The 20,879-nt window shown below is 40.1% G+C and overlaps 1 protein-coding gene across 1 annotated transcript in view; it reads right to left on the bottom strand.

Moving 5' to 3' along the window:
• Positions 1 to 16,349, bottom strand: part of LOC124619400 (TATA-box-binding protein) — a 48,841-nt gene extending 32,492 nt beyond the window's left edge. Inside the window, exon 1 of the mRNA XM_047145755.1 lies at positions 15,922 to 16,349. Within this exon, the coding sequence (XP_047001711.1) occupies positions 15,922 to 16,194 (273 nt within the window). The 5' untranslated portion in view covers positions 16,195 to 16,349. The remainder of the gene's footprint in view (positions 1 to 15,921) is intronic.
• Between the last annotated feature and the right edge of the window lie 4,530 nt (positions 16,350 to 20,879).

Below are 20,879 nucleotides of genomic sequence, written 5' to 3'. Positions count from 1 at the left end.
ACACACACGCTGTTCTGTTCGCAGATCCATCGCAAAATGGCCACACACCAAACACAGAGTATTACAGAAATCACTGTGGACACGCAACACGTCCTCCCAGCTGAATGCCACTCCACACACTGACTCATCAGATATGCAGCTCTCACCACCTAGCGATGCAAAGATCTACTACTCCTACTTTCCAGATGGCAGCACCAGTCCCGAAAATTATGGATTCCACCTCGTATATCGTGCCTGAAATTCATTAACATCAGTCTGCTGTAACAGTGCAAAGATCAACCAACTGTCAACTTCATTTGGCAATGATACGTGCAGTTTGAAGCTTCAGGATACCTCTCCACTGGGAAATCACTGGGTCGGCCTGCAGTGACTGAATAAATGGTTGACTACACATGGGCGAGTTTTGTACTTGGCCCACAGAAGTCTATGAGCAGGATCAAGCAGACAGCTGGTCATAACACAACCGACCATTTGGAATATCTTAAGGAAACAACTCAAGCTGAAGCCTTACCGCTTGCAACTGCTACAAGCTGTAAGTCCCAATCACAAAGTTGGACATCAGGATCTTTGAATTTTCAGCACAGCTGCAACAGCTTATGGAAGAGGAAGGGTTTTGTGAGAAACACATCTTCATTGAAAAAGCAACATTGAGATTCACCAAAAGTTAATGTGTTCTGTGCATTCCCACAGTTTGAAGTTAATGGTCCCTTCTCCTTTTTTGAAAACAGTGCTACAGGACTTATGTCTCTGGACATCTTGGAAAACCGACTCATGAAACAGCTGTAGACCACTAAGATGGTGCTGCATCCCACTTCCATTATGATGTTCGTGAATTCTTAAACAGGAAACTGAGAAACTGATTGATCAGTTGTGGTGGTGATGGTCAGCAATTCATGTTATAGCCTCCATGCTATTCTGACCCAACCCCACTGAAACATTTCTTTTTATGTGTAAATAAATTTAAGCCCCAAAACTAAAAAAATATGTAAACCTACATAAGAAACCTTGTATTTTTGTATGGTTTATCAGTATAATACAGCTGTGGTCATTTTTAACGATTTTATTAAATCAAAAGGAGTACATTTTTAACCCTGAATAATTTTCATTAAATAAATTGCATTATAGAAACTGAAACATAAGCCACCAGTATTATCACAAACTGTTCACAGATTGGCAGTTATGGTATTCACAAAGAGCAAATCATTAAACAAACAAGGATGACCTTAATTTTTACAATTGTTACACACCACAATTCTATGGTCCCGGCAAACGTTCTGTGCACTTACAGCACACTGTCTTTGTTTTTCTTTCCTTTGAAGCAGGACACAATGAACACGTTCTCTCCAGATGACTCACTGTGCTGTTGTTACTACTGCTGTTTTTGTGTTTTAGGAATAGTAATGAACTTTTTTCATGTCCAGATACATGGATTTATGTAAAAAGGGATTAGACAATCTGATCATAAATGGTTGTATCATCTCCACTGAAAGGTCCTTGATGAAAAGTCTCCTCTTGTGCAAAAGCCCTTCATGATATGTGAGATGTTGTGTTTTGTAAAGAATAAAGGCATTTAGAGTACATCCATACATTATGTTGCACCAGAGAGCCACTGGCCACAATTTAAGTTTGTCTTTTGCATGTATAATTACGCACTAATTGATCCATAACATCCACACCACCCTTCGTTTGGTTATAAAAATTCACAATCACAGGCTTCCATTTTGGACGTTGTTGATCCATACATTTATCATGATGCATGGTGCTTAGGAGATTACGCACTTGTTTTTCTTTGGTGAAAAACTAACCACCGTCATTTCTTCTTTAAATGCAAATATACTTGAATTTACTGCTCTTCTCCTATTTGGCTTCACCTCTTTTGGAATTTCTCTTTTATTCATCCTCATTGTTCCCACAGCAGTTACGTTTTTACTCAACAGATGTTGTGCCAATGGTACACTTGTAAAATAATTATGTACGGTAACATTTCTGGCTGTACTAGCAATATTGCCTGCCAGGGTTTTCATTGTGGTACGGTCCAAATTTTTCTGGGGTGGATCATCTGGTTCTCTTTCCGTGTACACAATCCCGTCAGTGGCATAACCAGTTTCAGCTTCGCACATCCAGAATATTTTCATTTCATACTTTCCAGGCATATACTGCACAAACCTACAATGGCCACTAAATGGAATAGCTATTCATCCATGGTACCATTACTTTTAGATATCATTATTTTCTTGCACTGTCCTGTAAATATTTTCCATGCTTAGGATATAGCAGCAAGCTTATCAGTTTGTAACCTAGCCTCTTGTGTTCTTTTGTCACCAGATCCAATGAATTTTCTTATTGCCTCAAACTGACTTACAGATATTGTAGCTCTATATAACGGATTGGAAAACTTTCCCAGAAAAAGTTCCTAGATTGGACCATCCCAACCCTTATCTGCTCCAATATGAAGTAAAATTCCCCAGAAGGCGAGCATTTTGACTAGCTACATCATTCCAGTTGTTTTTCTTGATACAGAAACTCTTCTTGCTTCTAGGTTTGTGCATCTCACAATTTCATTCACAATGGCTAGAGGAATAAATGAATCCCAAGCATCTTTTTGGGGGTGCAAGTGATTACACCCCTTACTGGTCCTGGAATAAATTTCACCAAATTGTGTGCAAGCATTTTATTTTGCACAAAGGAGGGGGGGGGGGGGGGGGGGGGGGTAGGGAGTGACTTACTCCATTGCATACCATTTGGAGCGACATTTATGTTAAAATTTTCACTGTTTATTTGTCCAGAGGCATTATTACCACCACCACATTTCATTCATCACTCAGAGAGTTGCATGCTGCTGCCTGATGAACAACTTCATGGTTTTCATTTGAAGCAGTACTTATATCTGAAAGGAAATCATAATCTTCAGCTACCCATTGACTAACAACTGATTCAAAATTTGGGCCTGATAAGTGTATGCTATCTTCTTTCCTGCTCCTTTTTTTTTTTTTTTTTTTTTTTAGATGTACATTCTGACACTCTATTTGGATAAAAAAGGTGTGAAGAAATAACCTCATTGCTCTCTTCTTCTGTCGACAGTAAGAATGTAACTGCTGTTTTATTTTATTGTTTAGTGTTACAAATAACACTTACCTTTCTTCTGAGTTCGGATCAAATATCAAACACAACACTGCTGTGCAGCAAATTCCTATAACATTACTATACTGCTTCACATACTCATAAGAATCCACTATAATATTTCGCTCTGTTACACAACACAAGAGAACGCTATCCGACAGTTGAACAGAGTTGCGAGTTGTAACAACATCATCATCTCAGCCTTTTCCCACGTCATGTGGGGTCGGCATTGCTTTGCTGGATCCCTCGCTTCCATAAATGTCTATCCAGTGCTTCTTCTCTGAGCCATCCTTTCTCCCGTAGGTCCCCTGCTACCTTTTTGTTCCATCTCAGTTTTGGTCTTTCTCTTCTCCTTGGTCCTTCGATTTCTAGTTCTTCAATTGTTCTCCTCATGTACTACTCCCCTCTTCTCTGCACATGTCCATACCATCTTAGCCTACTTTCTTGGATCTTCTTCCCTATGGGCCGCCACTTTCACTGTTTCCCTGATGTACTCATTCCTTAGTCTATCCTTTTGTGTCACCTCACTCATCCACCTTAACTTTCTCATTTCTGCCAATTCCATCTTTTTCTCTTGGCCAATTACAAAAGCCCAAGAGAGAAAGATGGACGTGGCAGAAACGAGCATGTTAGGTGGATGAGTGGGGTGACACGAAAGGATAGGCTAAGGAATGAGTACATCAGGGGAACAGTGAAAGTGGGGCCCATAGGGAAGAGTTGTAACAACATATTTTCTGCAATTATAACAATGTGTAGGTATACCAATAATGCAGTCCCTGAATTCCAAAAAAATGTAATCGATTACAACCCAGTCTAATTTGACGACACTACAACACAAACCACAGTGTCCGCCAGACCAAGATTACGCAAATGTGTGGTACAAAGATGAAAATGTGACACTTAAAACTATTGACACAGATTTCTAATGGTACCTTTAATGTATTTCTGAATACTGCAATTGAGCATACCTGACTAGTTGGGCCACAATTTTAAGTCTTTCACATAGCAATTAAAAGTTAAAACTCCCTGCAAGCCCGTTGGACCCAGGGTATGCATACTACGATTAAATGTGAGATTTTTTAATTGTCAAATAATGCATCAGATGCAGCGCAAGCGTCTCAACAATCAAATTTTATGTGATCAGCTGTGACAGAAACGAAGTCTTTCTAACATGTTTTCACTGAAGAGGATTCCAGAACAGGAAGAGACTGAGGAAAAAAATGACAGTACTGTTGCCTTCAGTTGTCTACTTTAAACATGAGCGCCGTCTGGCTGTCTCTCAATGATCACTCTCTCTAATGATTTTTTCAAGGTATGTAAAGTATTTATCTATGTAAAAGTATCATCAATATATATGCATAATTGTTATTGTTTAGGCCTACCAACGTTTCATTTCAACAACATTAACCTTGCCTGCCAACTTTTCAACGTTTCAGCTAGAAGAACCGCAAGACTGTCAACATATTGTTTGCTGGCCACTGCGAAACAGCATTGATGTTCGAATTTGTAGCAGCCATTCTTGGTCCCTAAGATCTGTTAAGTCGATCTGTTAACGCAGTTTCCAGGCACCACTTCTGTGCATAAAGCATAACGTTAATGATCGGCGTACGGCCAACAGATACCGTTCACTCAATGGTACCAAAGCAGGCTAGACAAAATCTTGAATTATAAACTCTCTCTCTCTCTCTTAGTGGTGCTGTGTTTTTCTTTCTTTCTTTCTTTTTTTACTTGGCTGCTTCTTTTAATTACTGTCACTCCAGTTAATTTCCTCTTATCAAAATTTGTTTTTCAATTACCACTAAAGAGTGCCACACAAAATAGAGAAAAGGCGTACGAAAGGAATGCCTGAGCCCAAACAAAACAACAACTGTCCGTATAAAAGCCTGGGTTCATCCACTAAAGATAATGTCAACGACAGAGATGTCTAGCATAAGCATTACACGAACAATGACTCTGAAGACTGCATGAAGTGATGCTACTCCAGGATAATGCCCGCCCACTCTCTGCCACAGTGACAAAAAACACTGAAGAGGAATTGGCACTTTCATCTTTTTTGCTCTCTACTAAACAACCTTCAAGGAACTTGCTTTCTGGATGAAAGTGTGCTTCCAACAAGGCTTGATGAGTTCTTTGCCTCCAAACCATTCGATTTCTACAGTCGTGGTAAAAACAAAACCATTAATTAGTTTTTTTTGTTTTTGCAGGTTAGTTATAGAAGAAAATGGGCTCATAGAAATGCTGAACAAACCGAACTAGCAAATATCTGATGGCTATAAGCTACAGTTGAGCATTCTAAAACTTTTGACAGCAATGTCTGGTTTGGTAAGTGGTTTCACTTTAATTACAATGTTGTTAATTGTGTAATTAGTGGTCTATTCTACTTTTTTCCACTCTATGACTTTTTCATGCAGAGATTACAAACACATAGCTGTTATGGCGTCGGCTACTGTGGCATAATAGTGTGTCCTGTCTGCATAACGTATGGCACATTGTATTCCATTACTTCCTCTTTTCAATAGACGTTTATATATTCTAGATTTGAAGCACATTTCTGTTTTCTTTGAGTTTATTAGTGAGCATAACCACGACAAAGAAAAAGTTTGAGACTCAAAATTCCAGGTACCTTTAGGAATCAGCATATTTTAACACAATTTTTTTCTCCTGTTACAATATTAAATCACATCAGTTCTTAAAGAGAAGTTGTATTCCTTCTCACATTAAAGATCGACAAATTAAACAAGAATCAGAAAACTTTTTTTGTTTACTGCTTACTTAACTATGAGTGGCATGCCACTAATTGGTCTAGGAGCCCAGCACATGGGAGGCAGGGGCCAAAGAGAACTCAGGCAGCCAGTGACAGTGGTTTGTGTTTGTGTGTGTGTGTGTGTGTGTTCTGTCCAATTCGGAAAAAGGAATTTTTGGGCCAAAAACTTACTTGTATGGCAGTCTTTCTCTTGTGCCTGTCACTCAACATCTCCGCTATAAGGAAAGTAGCAATCTATCCTTTTCATAACATTGTCAAAACCCAGATTTAGATGTTTTAGATAAACGGATAAAGATGTAGTAGTATCATATCTCAAGATGGAATCCAAACTTTTCTTCTGGGCAGGACTAGGTAGAGAAATTGTAGTCCAAGCACTGGATTTGTGAATACAGTATATACTTAGTATAACAATTTGGGATTTTTCAATTGTCTTATTTTTCTGCTACTTTATTTCTTAAAAACCTTTTGAGGTGAAATAAAAAAATAATGGAAATTGCTAATAATCCATTGCAAACAGATTTTGCACAGAAACTTCTAAGAAACAGGTATAAAACAAAGTATTATAGGGCTTTAGATAGAGAGATTTTGAATGAAATCTGTTTAGCTGTCAAAACGGCAATGCATCAAGCTGGCAACAACGACAAGAACTAATTGGGGGCAAAATACAATAGCAGAAATCCTGGAATCACTTTTAAAACATACTTTTACAAATCATATTGCACTTACACACAGAGTCGAGGAATATGAAAGGGACGCAGTAGTTGAGAAGGGAGTGAGACAAGGTTGTAGCCTGTCCTTGATGTTAATCAATCGGCACATTGAGTAAACGGCATAGGAAACTGAGGAAAAATCAACAGGCACACAAAAACAAAATAAAAAAATTCATTGCCTTCCTGTCTTGTGACCCCCCCCCCCCTCTCTCTCTCTCTCTCTCTCTCTCTCTCTCTCTGCTGGGTCTACAGGTTGGCAAGTAGACTGGGGTAGAGGTTGTGTTGGAAGGGGTGGGTGAGGTGAGAAAAAAAGTGGGAACAGGAGGGAGCATTGGGGAAAAATGGCTGACAGCTCACAGGCAGGCAGCAGGGGTGTGAGGTAGGAACAAGAGTGTGAGAGGCAACAGAGGAACACAATAAGAATGCAATACACAGGCACAGAGGCCAGTGAGTTCATGCAGCATACGACAATGACAATGATGATATGGTGGAGTGGATTGGGAGGAGGTGACAATAGAGGAACGAAGACTGTTGGTTAGATGGTGCTGGTGCATTTGGTTATTGGAGATAGAGACCACAAAGATTATGGGAGTGAAGGGTATGTTGCAAAGCTGACTCCTACCTAAGTTGTTCAGGTACACTGGTGCAGGAGAAATTGAAATCAAGCATCTTGGGCTAAGCAGCTCTTTCCACTGCTGGGTGGTCAACTCTGCTCTTGCCTGCAGCTTGCGGTGACCATTGCTTCTACTGGACCAATGGCTGGTGGTCATGCTGATGCAAAATGCTGTGCATGAACTGCAGCAGAGCTGAGAGGCTAGGCTATGTGCAATTACCTGGATGTGTTGATCACCAAGTGCACAGTTTTGTGGTGGCTACTTATTTTGGTGGACAGCTGCTTGGTGACCAAGCCCACAAAAAAAAGGTGCAAAAATTGCAGCAGAGCTGGTATATGACATGGCTGCTTTCATAGGTGGCCTTGCCTCTGATAGGATACGATAAGCTGTTACGGGACTACAGTAGGATGTGCTGGGTGAGTGAATCCACATGTCTTGCATCTGTATATGCCACATGAAAATAACCCCTATGGTAAGGGGCTGGGAATGGCAGTGATATAAAGCTGGATTAGGATATTGAGTAGGTTGGGTGGGCAGCTAAATACCACTTTAAAAGGGATGGGATGGTAGGCCTACATATTATGGGGACGATTTCCATTTCCAGGTATGGCAATAGATAGTCGAAGCCCTGGTGAAGGACATGGTTCAGTTTCTAATCTAGGGATGATATTCAAGTGTGTGAAGATATAGAGTAATAAATTTGTTAGTGGACTAAATTTGGAGGATAGTGGCTGTCTGTGAAGAACTTGGCAAGACCTTCAGCATACTGAGCAAGGAAATTCTCGTCACTGCAGGCACACCATCCACATGTGGCCGGGCTCCATGAGAATGATTTTTTGGCGTGGAGGGCATAACAGCTGTCAAAATGCTAAGCACTATTGATGGTTAGTGGGCTTAATATGAATTACGGTACGGATGAAGAGAGGTGGAGATCAACAATCAGGAAGGAGGGATGCTGGCCTGTGGAGGACCAGGTGAAGTGAATGGGAGAGGTGTTGAGGCTGTGGAGGAAACAGTATAGGGTGTTTTGGTTCTATGTCCATATCTTGAAGATATCATCAATGCACCCAGATGAAACAAGGCATTTGGAGTGGCCAGGAAGGTTACCTCTAAACAGTCCCTAAACAGACTGGAATGAGATGGTCCCATGGAAAGCCCATGAACATGATGTGGATTTGCTTGTATATCTTCCCCTCAAAGCAGGAGAAGCTGTGTGAGGGGATGTAAATAGTTGAATGTACAAGTGAGGTTGGCAGTTTGGAGTCAGTGGGACATTGGGAGAGTTAGGGTTCAATAGCAGCAAGGCCGTGGACATGTGTATAAGGTGGCGGCGTCAAGAGTAATGCACTGAAATCCAGGAGGTACTGGGGTGGGGAGTCAGGGAAGAAAATGGTTCATATCTATAATATGAGTGCTGCCACTGAAAGAATTCCTGCACTTGTCTATCAACACTTCCAATTCATTGCATGTTGTGTAGCCTCTCAGCTCTGCTGCAATATCTGCACAGCACTTTGCATCAGTTTGCTCACCAACCAGCAGTCCACCAAAATTAGTGGTCACTGCCAAAGTGTAGCCAAGAGCGGAGTTGACCACCCAATGGAAGAAGTAACTGCTTAGTGTAACATGCTTGATTTCAATAGCTGCTTCACAATACGTGCCATCTGGATCCTTTACCCCAGCAGCAGCTTTTCTGAACTTCATGGATGGGAGTTATCCTTACAACACACATCCTTCATTCTCTTAATCCTCCTACCTTCAATCAACACCAACTCACTGCACCCATGCACTCTATGTAACTGTCTCCCCTTCCTCTGTCCTGTCACACCTTCCCAGTCCGTTCACCCACATTATTGTCAATGTGCACTGCACAAATGCACTTACTCCAGTGCCTGTGTATCTTATTTCTATCCTTACATCTGCTGTGTCTCCCTCTCACATTCTTATTACACCTGCTGCCTTTCTCCAAGCCATCAGCCACTTTTCACTCACTCGCCAACCCTACACACATGCACACACTTAGCATTTTGTGTGATTGTCAATGGCTCAACACTTCTACAATGTGGTGAGTTGCTTCCTTTACAGCTAAGTTATTTTCATTCTACCAGAAGTTTCTACAATGTATTTCAACTTTAAGGTTTGCTTATGAAGGTGTAATTTTGTCAACAATGGCAAAGGACTCAGAAGAGTTGGTGAAAGGAATGGATAGTGTCTTGAAATGATCTTACAAGTTTAATATCTACAAAAGTAAAAAGTGGGTAATGGACTATAATTGAATTGAACCATGTCATTGAGGGAGTTAGATCAACAAACAATACACTAAAGTAATAGATAATTTTTGCTATTTAAGTAGCAAAATCATCAACAATAGCCTAAGTTGAGAGGACACAAAATGCAGACTGGCAACAACATGCCAAGTATTTCTGAAAAAGAGAAGAGTATTAATTGAAATGCTAAGAAGTCCTATGCAAAGGTTTTTTTCCTGAAGTGCTGCCTTGTATGGAAGTGAATCAGGGACAATAAACAGTTAAGACAAAAAGGCAATAGAATCTTTGGGAATGAGATAGGCCTACTAAAGAAGAACACTGATGATCAGATGGGTAAGTTGGAAACTAATGAAGAGCTACTGGTAAAAATTGTAGCTTGAGCAGGACATACTAGCACTGAGAACTGCAGCAAACCAGCCTTTGAAACAATAACAACAAATCAGTTCACAATGTCATGGAAAATATCTGGTTTCACTGGTGCCCTGCTCATTATACAGTTTGTGAATTAATGCTGGGTTTTCTTAATAGGAAACAAAACTCACTTAAGACATACAGTGTGGACATAAACATTGGGCTTCGCCACCAGTCAATTTATCACAGCAACCAGATTTCCTGCTTCTGTTGGCTTTGCCAACTCTCAACCAAACTGTTAACTTCCCACCTAACCCAGAGCTTGGGCTGCCCTATAGATCAGTGTATCACCAAAATAGTGCATTCAATTAATGATTTAACAATTGAAAATTTTAGAAAAAGCTTGCAACAGTTAGAATGGGATGAGGTGTGCAGGGAACATAATGCTAATTTAAAATTTAACCTATTTCATGATACCTTTGTGAGTATATTTGAAAACAGTTTCCATGAGAAATCATCTAAAAAGCCATGGCTTACTAAAGGGATAAAAATATCTTGTAAGGAGGAATGGGAAATGTATCTTACAGCTAGAAGGGGGTCGACCGAAGCGTCCAATCCCACCCATCGGCTTTGACCCGCGACGTAAGGCTGTTGTGGTGTGTGACATCATGACGGCGCGGAATTTAGTTCGTGAGAGTGGCGTGTTTGAAGTGTCATTTTGATGCGATCGGTGGTGCTCTCCAGTGGTGTGTTAGGTGATGTTTTTGGTTTAGTTTGTGAGTGTGGTGTCGTGTGTGAATTTTGGTAAATTGCTTTTTTTTTACGTCTTTGGTAGGTATGGATATGACTGACAGGGTCAACAGTTTTCGGTTGTCGGCTATGATGGGGGACAGTGCATTGTCTCTAATAAAATTTCTCCAACCATTCAGATTTTTGGATGAAGTCGTGAAGTGTTCAGTATGTCACGAAGAAATGAGGCTTACTTAAAGTTCTGGCGTCTCGGACCAGGGATGGCTGTATGTGGAGATGTCGTAAGGATAACAGGTCAAGGGAAGTGTTCGATCCCAATTTATGAGATCGGGAGTTGCTGTTGAGCTATATAGGTCAAGGGAAGTGTCCGATTCCAGATGATACTGTGTTTAGTGGTATTTGGGGAGTTTCGTGATGTCGTTTTTTTCGTCGTTCTGTGTGGTTTTGTACAGGGGTGGGTTTCTAAATTTGTTTATATTTAGTTTGTCCTCACCCAAAAACCCCCTATTTCCCGCGCTTGTCCGTTAGCGTCATTAGGCTTTTTGTGGTGTGTGTGTGTGTGTTTGTTTTTCGATGTATTTTCGTCCTCATAATGTGCACGCAACGACTTTATATACGCCATGTTGGAATTGTGGTTTATGGTCGTTTCCGCCATATTTGTGACGCCATAGGTCAAAGCAGACGGGCGGGATCGGACGCTTCGGTTTCTCCCTAGAAGGTGTAATGATCCAGAAACAATGGAACATTATAAAAACTACTGGAGTGTATTAAGAAAAGTTATGAAAAAGTCCAGAAGTATGTGAATTATGTCTGAGATTAGCACATCTGGTGATAAAATTAAAACAATTGGAATATTGTTACAGAGAACACACAGCCGAGAGCACAGGAAGACTGTATTTCTATCAAACTCAATGAAAAGCTTGTTAACAAAAAGTCTGAAGTAGAAAACATTTTTAATAATAATTTTTTACGTGCTGTAGAGAAAATAGGATCCAGCTACCAATCAGAAAATACAAGGCAGTATATGGAAGAGGCAATAACTATGCAATTTGATAAAATTGAAAGTAAACCCCTCTCGCCTACTGAAATTAGGAAAAAAATAAATTCACTCAAAAGTAAAAGCTCACATGGAATTGATGGCATTTCCAACAGAGTACTAAAAGCTTGTTACAAACAGATAAGTACGATTCTCAGCCACATATGTAGTCATTCACTGAAACAGGGCATTTTTTCTAGACGGACTGGGATCGGTCTGATGCCAACAATTACCACCCAATCTCACTTCTGACAGCTTTCTCCAAAATTCTTGAAAAAGTAATGTAGGCCTATTCAAAAGTAGCATCACAAATTTGTAAAAATGAAGTACTAACAAAATGTCAGTTTGGTTTTCAGAAAGGCTTTTCAACAGAAAATGATATATATGCTTTGACTAACCAAAATCACAAGCTGGGATACTTTGTGATCTCTAGAAGGCTTTTGACTGTGTGAATCATGAAATTCTTCTATATATGCTTAAATATTGTGGTATGACTGGGACAGTGCACTAGTTTAATTCATATTTAACAGGAAGAATGCAGAAGATTGAAATTAACAGTACAGATAGTCTGCAAAAGTCAGCAGAGTCCTCTAACTGGGGAGGTATAAAGAATGATGTCCCATAGGGTTCACAGTTGAATCCCTTATGTGTGTATATATATATATATATATATATATATATATATATATATATCAATGACTTGCCACTCTATATTCATGAAGATGCAGAGCCAGTTCTTTTTGCTGATTATACAAGTGTAAGGACAATGGAAGTGTCAGATTCCACCTGTCTGCTTTGACCAGTGACGTAAGGGTGTTGTGGAGTGTGGCGCCATTACGGTGCGGAGTTTAGAAGTTCATTGTGTTTGTGGATGTCATCTTGTTGTGTCTGATGGTGGTGGTGGCTGCGGCGGTGTGTGTGTGTGTGTGTGTGTGTGTGTGTGTGTGTGTGTGTGTGTGTGTACCGAGTGTAATGTGCTGTATTGGAATCATCTGAGCCTTGGTGTTAGATGTATGAAGTCATTGGCAGTGTTTGTAGTTCGGGATGTAAGGTTTGGAAGATTTTTTCAGTGAGTTATCAATTAATTTTCTTTGTTTATGTATGTGGTTTTATCACTGGCTGTTATTTGCTTGCTTTTTGCAGTGCAGTAAGACATTTAATTTATTGTGTGGCTTCTGTTGTCAGATATGGATATGATATAACAGTGGTATGTTGCAGTCTGAGATGGATGAGGACATGTTGTCCATCATTAAATTGCCCCAGTTATTTGAGCTGATTGCTGAGACTGTGAAGTGTAGTATTTATTGCGAGAACATGAAATTGACCCGAGTTCCATCATCTCAGACCAAGGACAGGTGTGTGTGTGTGTGTGTGTGTGTGTGTGTGTGTGTGTGTAGGGAGAGGGTGGGGGTGGCCGACCTAGTTTGCTGTGCCAGAATTTGTTGGTGTAAGTATGTGTGGTTTTTTTTTTTTTGTCCATTCTTCTAGGTTGTGACGTTTCGTGTATTTGTGGTGTATTGAATGTGTTTTAATATATGTCCAGGGATGTTTGATTTTTAGATTGTTGAGGTGTTGTGGTTTTATTTTTCCTAGTTGTAGGGGTTGGTTTTTAGGTAACAATAGTTGTAGTTGACCTATACAGGTCAAGGGAAACGTCCGATTCCAATTTATGTAGTTTCAGCTGTAGGTGTAGGTGTTGGTGTTTTGGTATCGTCAGCTGTGGTTTACCTATACAGGTCAAGCGAAATGTCCTATTCCAATTTTCGTAGTTTTAGTTCTAGGTATTGGTGTTTTGGCATTGTCAGCTGTGGTTGACCTATATAGGTCAAAGGAAGTGTCCGATTCCTGTACATTTTAATGTGTTTTGGGATTGTGTGTGTTTTTTACTGTTATATTTAGCTTTTCCCCACCCTTTGTCTCATTAGTTTCATTGTATTTTTGGAGGGAGATGTTATTGTCTTATTTATATGTATTTTCATGTTTGTTGCCGTGTATGTAGTGACGCCACATGCGCTATATTGGAGACACTTAGAATAGCCATTTTTGCCATGCTGATGATGACATGGGTCAAAGCAGATGGGTGGAATTGGACACTCCTGTAATCCCCAAACATAGTACTCACACCCGACAAACAAGAATCAGCTGAGGAAATCGTAAATAATATATTTCAGAAAACTGTTAAGTGGTTCTCTGCACGTGGACTCTCACTAAATTCTTAGAAAAGACAGTATATACAATTCTGTACAGTAAATGGCATAACGTCGCTGGTAAATATAGACTTTGAACAGAAGTCTGTTGCTAATGAGAAATATTCAAAATTTCTGGATGTGTGCACTGATGGGAAATTGAATTGGAAAAAACACATTGATGATATCCTGACACAGATAGGTTCAGCTACTTCAGCTACTAGGGTTATTACAAATTTTGGACCTCGTTCACTAGCTCATGTAAGGTTACATACAACCTACTACGTTTATCTGCTATAATCCAATTTTCAGGTCTAGCTCACATAATTTCATTTAAAAAAGTATATTTATATTAAAGTACTTAGAAAAATTAATAAAAATGAAAATTTTTTTCGTATCACATTCACCAATTATAAACTAATTCACAAAAGGTGAACATAAAAAAATAAATTAGATATTTTTTTTATAAAAGGTGAATGCAAGAAAATAAATAAAATGAATTATGGCGAATGTAAAAAATTATCAAGAAGTCCAAAAACCTTCGGCGTGATATGAAGCAAATGCCCGGAGGGAATTTTTGAACTTCTCTTTTTTCTCATCTTCTCATCCTCCAGGTTTTTTTTCCCCAAGTACTTTTCAGTGACATCCTAGCAGCTGCTCTTCTTCTGCATCTGTCACCCGTCATCTTCAACTGAGGGGGCAGAGCTTCTTCAGCAGCGTCTCAATGTCCGATAATGATATTAGTAGATTAGCCTACTTTCATATGGCATCATATTTTGGGGTAATTCATCATTAAGAGAAAAAGTATTCATTGCACAAAAGTGTGTAATCACAACAATAGTTGCAGCCCATCCAAGATCACCTCACAGACATTTGTTTAGGGAATATTCACTGTACCTCCCCAATACATGTATTCACTTACAAAATTTGTTATTAATAACCCAACCTAATTCAAAAAATAATAGCGAAGTGCACAGCTACAACACTACATGAAAGGATGATCTTCACTATTCTGAGTTAAATCTGACTTTGGCACAAAAAGGGATGAATTATGCTGCCACTAAAATCTTTGATCATTTGCCAAATAGCATGAAAAGTTTTACACACACACACACACACACACACACACACACACACACCTCATTATGAAATGTCATATGCACGCAAACTATGGAACAAGTATTAATGCACTGAATCTTTTTCTTGACTTGTCTGCTTCAGGTACCCCTGAAACTTAGTGACTGATGGACCATGTTGACAGCTAAATTGGTGACCTAATCTGGTTTCTGTATAATCGCTTGCCACTAATTATGGCTGAAGAGAGAATTCACAACAAGCACCAATAATCAGTAGCAACTGCCTTTTGTGCCCATTTAATTTGTCCATTTTCCTTCTTCTCACTATTATTGTAGCCTATTAGGGATGTGTCAGGTTTGTGACTTTACAAGTGTTTATTTAGGCTACCTCTATTTCATCTTATGATAATATCAAGACATTAATATTGCAAATGATTTGTTGATTACACTTACAGTATGGGAAAAATAAATGAATAAATTCCAATTCGACGATTATTCACTAAGCTATTATGTCGATAAGATCGCAAGAGCTTTCAAAATACAGACTAGCCTATAAACCATAGTTTTACAACAAATACAAAATAGAACTAAATCAAATCACACTGAGTATTTCTCCAGCAGAAACGTATAAACAGTTAAAAGAAAGCCTGCTCATAATCCATGTCTACATGAGAAATTAAATAAATGTAACGGGTAACACAGTCTAATAGCTTGCGAAGGGAGTTAAAGGACAAATCTGTTCATTAACGTAATGTTCACAAAATAAACAATAACTTCTAAACTCATGTACAATTGGTGTCAAGCATGTAACCATGCCTTTCCTGTCTGTAACTAAAGCGTAAAAATTATGTAGGGTTTACTGGGAGACAGAAAAAAATACTTGGCTTCGATTGGTTAGTTTGTTTCCATCGTAGGCCTAATTGTGGCGCGCACACACATACTTTATTGTTGAATTCAAATCCTTCAGACACAACGGATGGTGAGTACTACACGTCCAGCTTACAAAAGACAACGACCACAAAATAAGTCTGAAAATTTGATTACACTTACCGGGGTTTGTGGCTGCATTAAGCTCTGAGGAGTCGTAAATACCACAGGTGTAAATGCCGGCATTGACTTCTGAGGTGTAGCTAATATCGGCATTTGTAATGACGAAGTTAACTGCTGCTGTGGTTGTTGCTGAGGAGGGGGCTGCTGTTGCTGCTGCTGTTGTTGCTGCTGCTGTTGAGCCTGAGGGAGAATCTGCTGATCCTCATCCTGATGATGTATTGGAGTACCAATACTTGGTATGCTAAATCCAGGACTTGGTAACATCTGATCCATTTTGGATGCTTTTTTTCTGTCACTACTTGTACACAGTTTTACCCCTTTCACGTATTTCGTAGCATCACATCAAACTTCGTTACTTGCTTAACAAATGCAAGACCCTCAACGACAACAAAACAATTCTTTGACGCAGATAATTCACTTCTGCAACGCTATCACTTCGAGCAAAGATGTTACTAGCTACGAGCAGCTCTATCAGTCAAAGAGGTTCGATAAAACTGAGAACTAGTGGTGGGCAGGAAATCGCGTGTCAGTTATAAATCACAGTGTTTGAGAAGTCACAGATATCACAATAACAACTTTACAAAATCAAACTGCGATTTCAGTCACAGTTAGCAGTCGCAAGTATAGTGATGGGCAAACTGCGATTTTCCGATATCAGTGATTTCTGTGAATGCTACTTTTCAGTATCTGTTATTCTTAACTGTGATTTGTCGCAGTTAAGGAACCTAGGTCGTGCACCCCTCCGCCACTGCTATTTCTGCGATTTCTGTGACTCCTGCGATTTCTGCGACTTACCACTGTATGAAGAAGTTACATCTGTCCACACAGAAAATTGCATCTCAACAAACCTGACATTGGCAAGTATGTTTTACGTTTGTTCTTCCGTTTGCTTTAATTTTGTATTAAAGAAACAACTGTGAAAATATTAAGTGTAATTAATATATAAGTAGCCATACAGTACCGTAAAGTTCGTATTTAGAAGCGTCCGATCTTACCCGTCGGCTTTGACCCATGACGTCACAAATATGGCGGAAACGACCATAAACGACAATTCCAATATGGCGGATATAAAAACATCGCATACGTATCATAAACACTGAAATACACAGGTTTCACAAAAAGCCTAATGACTCTAACGGGACAAGCGTGGGAAATTGGGGGTTTTTGGGTGGGGAGAAACTAAATATACACAAATGTAGCCACCGACCGCCGTACAAAACCACGCAAAACGACGAAAAAAATCAACATCACGAAACTGACCAAATACCAAAAAACACATTCTTATCCAGAATCAGACACTTACGTTGACCTACATAGATCTACAGCAGCTCACGATCCCATAAATTGGGATCGAACACTTCCCTTGACCTATATAGCTCAACAGAGTCTCCCGATCCCATCCACCAATACAAAAATAAAAAAAAACCACAAACCATAGCAAACAAACATTTCCCTTAAACCTACATACATCTACAGCAGCTCACGATCCCATAAATTGGGACCGAACACTTCCCTTGACCTATATAGCTCAACAGAATCTCCCGATCCCATCCACCAATACAAAAATCAAAAAAAAACCACAAACCATAGCAAACAAACATTTCCCTTAAACCTACATACATCTACAGCAGCTCACGATCCCATAAATTGGGATCGAACACTTCCCTTGACCTATATAGCTCAACAGAATCTCCCGATCCCATCCACCAATACAAAAATCAAAAAAAACCACAAACCATAGCAAACAAACATTTCCCTTAAACCTACATACATCTACAGCAGCTCATGATCCCATAAATTGGGATCGAACACTTCCCTTGACCTATATAGCTCAACAGAATCTCCCGATCCCCTCCACCAATACAAAAATAAAAAAAAACCACAAACCATAGCAAACAAACATTTCCCTTAAACCTACATACATCTACAGCAGCTCACGATCCCATAAATTGGGATCGAACACTTCCCTTAACCTATGTAGCTCAACAGAATCTCCCGATCCCATCCACCAAAAAAAAAAAAAATAAAAAAAACCACAAACCATAGCAAACAAACATTTCCCTTAAACCTACATACATCTACAGCAGCTCACGAGCCCATAAATTGGGATCGAACACTTCCCTTGACCTATATAGCTCAACAGCAACTCCCGATCCCATCTCCAATTACAAAAATCGACATACTCCACCAAACATTGAGATTAACACTTCCCTCCAGCTATATAGCTCAACACCAGTTACCAATCCCATATCGACCACTACCCATGACCTATGATCTCAAACACATCTTCCAATACAAATACCAATACCAACCTTCACAGCCACAAATCTCAATGAAACACTTCCCTATACCCAATACACAACACATACACCAAAAACAAAACAAAAATGGAACTTACCACAAAAAAGTTCCAGCCCCACAACCTAGATTGGCCACCACAATCACACACAAATGCACACACACGCACACGCACACACACACACACACACACACACACACACACACACACACACATACACACACACACACACACACACACACACACACACACACACACACACACACACACACCAACGAAAAAATACTGAACTAAAATAAAAACCCAACCCACCCAAACATCAACCCCCTCCCCCACAACCCCAAAATAAAAAACCCACAAACATAAACCAAATACAACATAAAAAACATCTCAATCACACACTACAACTCAACAAAAACTTCAACAAAATAGATCCTCCACAACAAAAAGAAAACACACACACACTCCCCCTCCCCCCCCCACCTTAACAAACACTATACAACAAAATAAACCACCCACCCCACCCTGAACCACAGCCACCCACCCACCTACCCAGCCCACCCTAACTAACCACTTTCGGCCTATACATTTTACCCACAGCCCTTAAAAAAACCCGAACAATGCAATAGCCCTCTGGGACACTCTTCCACCAACAGTACTCATCTAAATGAGACTGAAGGTTGGAAGAGCGCCTCTTCCCCCTCCCAAGAACTGACTTAACCGCCCCCCACATCCCCTCAATTGCGTTAGTGCAAGCCCCTGTATCATAATTCTTAAACTCTAAACTGTGGTTCACTACTAAATGATTAAATCCCCTCTCACCCAACCCCCTATAAGAATAAAAAGCATCGGAAACTACTGTGGACCCCGGCTCTACATACTCCTCAATTAACCCCACTAATTCAGCCTTCGACCTCCCCTCCACAACCCTAAAAACACATTCGGAACCCCCACCCCCCGGAGCAACAGCCCCCCACACCCAAAGACCAGCCACAGACTTCCCCCTCCCATACTTCCTTTTCCCAAACTGCGACTCGTCCACCTCCACAACCACCCCATGCCCCCCCAACTTACCCCTGTACTTAATAAATTCCGAACACACTTCATGACAAAAGGAATACCAGTCTAAAACAGTCCTCTCACTCACACCAGTCTCAAACGCGCAAAAACTCTGTGGGGATCTATAACAAAAATAATACGTAACAAGCACAATCTCACGCATGCCCAATCTAGACTTCTCGAACCAGGTACCGCGCCTTATGGAACGCCATACGCCATCTTTCCTGCAGCACCACATGTACCCGTCCCTGGTCCGAGAGGCCGGAACTTTAACCAATTTCATCGCCTCACGGCAAAGAGTGCACTTTACAACTTCGGCAATTAATCCGAATAACTGTAGAAACTTGATCAGGTCTAACGGTGTCTCGCCCATCATCGCCCTCAACCGAACACTATTCATGCGGTCTTTCATATCCATTCCTGAACAAAAAACCACAACCGAATACACTCAATAACAAACTCACCCGACGTACAGCAATTACCATTACATTAACCATCACACAAAACCGTTAACTCACTAATACAAATTCCGCTTCAAAACCACGAACACAGCACTCACCACTGAGCAACAGCAAACTGACTCCAACAAACCAAACAAACGTAAACCATGAACACACCACCAGAGGGCACGACAAACACCCCCACGACATCTACGAACACGCCACAATCACAAACCAAACTCCGTGCCGAAATGACGTCACACACCACAACACGCTTACGTCACGGGTCAAAGCCGACGAGTAAGATCGGAGGTTTCTGTTGACCCACATATTGTTATGTTCACAGGTACCCGAACTACAATTCAGTCAATCAGTAAAGTGATAACTCAAAATATCATTGTCAACAGATCTGGAGAAATTGCCACTGCATCTTCAGACCGTTTTCGTCAGACGAGAGGTTAGTTTCTAAGTGTTTCGATGGACTTAATTACTTCAGTGAGATCGTTCTTGCAAATGTGAAATCTACCCCATTGAGTGGCTTTCATTACAGCAAATATTAGCAATCTACTCTGTCAATTACATTTCTTGTAATTAGTGACAGCAAAAATTGTTTAATAATCCTTGTGATTTTGCAGACACAGTTCTGACTCTGATTGTTGGTTGCTGTATGTATCTATCCACATCAAGGCTGTTGAGAGAGACTCGTGAAGATTCAAGACAGCTCTTAGAGGATTTGCAGTTTAAAAGTGACATAATTGTGAAATAAGTGTGCAGATGAGTGATTAAACTGTGTTTTATTGAAGTTGTTGTGCGATTTTAAAGGAATAATAATTGTTAAATACAGTGAGTGAATAATGAAAATCTCATTTTCCACATGTTAAGCCGTCCTATACCCGTAATTTTCCGCCACTTATTTATTGGTAAACACTTGTTGGAGAGTGACATGCCCCCCCCCCCCTTTCTCCTCAATCTTGGTGTGACGCTGACCTGTAACATATCCCGAAGTCTACAATATGCATTTTGAGGCTGTTGATATGAAAGTGGGAAGTACAAATCTTCCAGTTAAATCAGGAATAGCTTAAGTGCATTACTTGAAAGTAACACAGGAAAAGCTTACTTATGTAGGTGGTAGTATTGTCGGCAAAAAGGTCTTGTGTGTA

This window comes from Schistocerca americana, chromosome 6, assembly GCF_021461395.2.
Source record: "Schistocerca americana isolate TAMUIC-IGC-003095 chromosome 6, iqSchAmer2.1, whole genome shotgun sequence".
Lineage (NCBI taxonomy): Eukaryota > Metazoa > Arthropoda > Insecta > Orthoptera > Acrididae > Schistocerca > Schistocerca americana.
The sequence above is the reverse complement of the archived record's forward strand: the minus strand, read 5'-3'. Positions and strand labels throughout refer to the sequence as shown.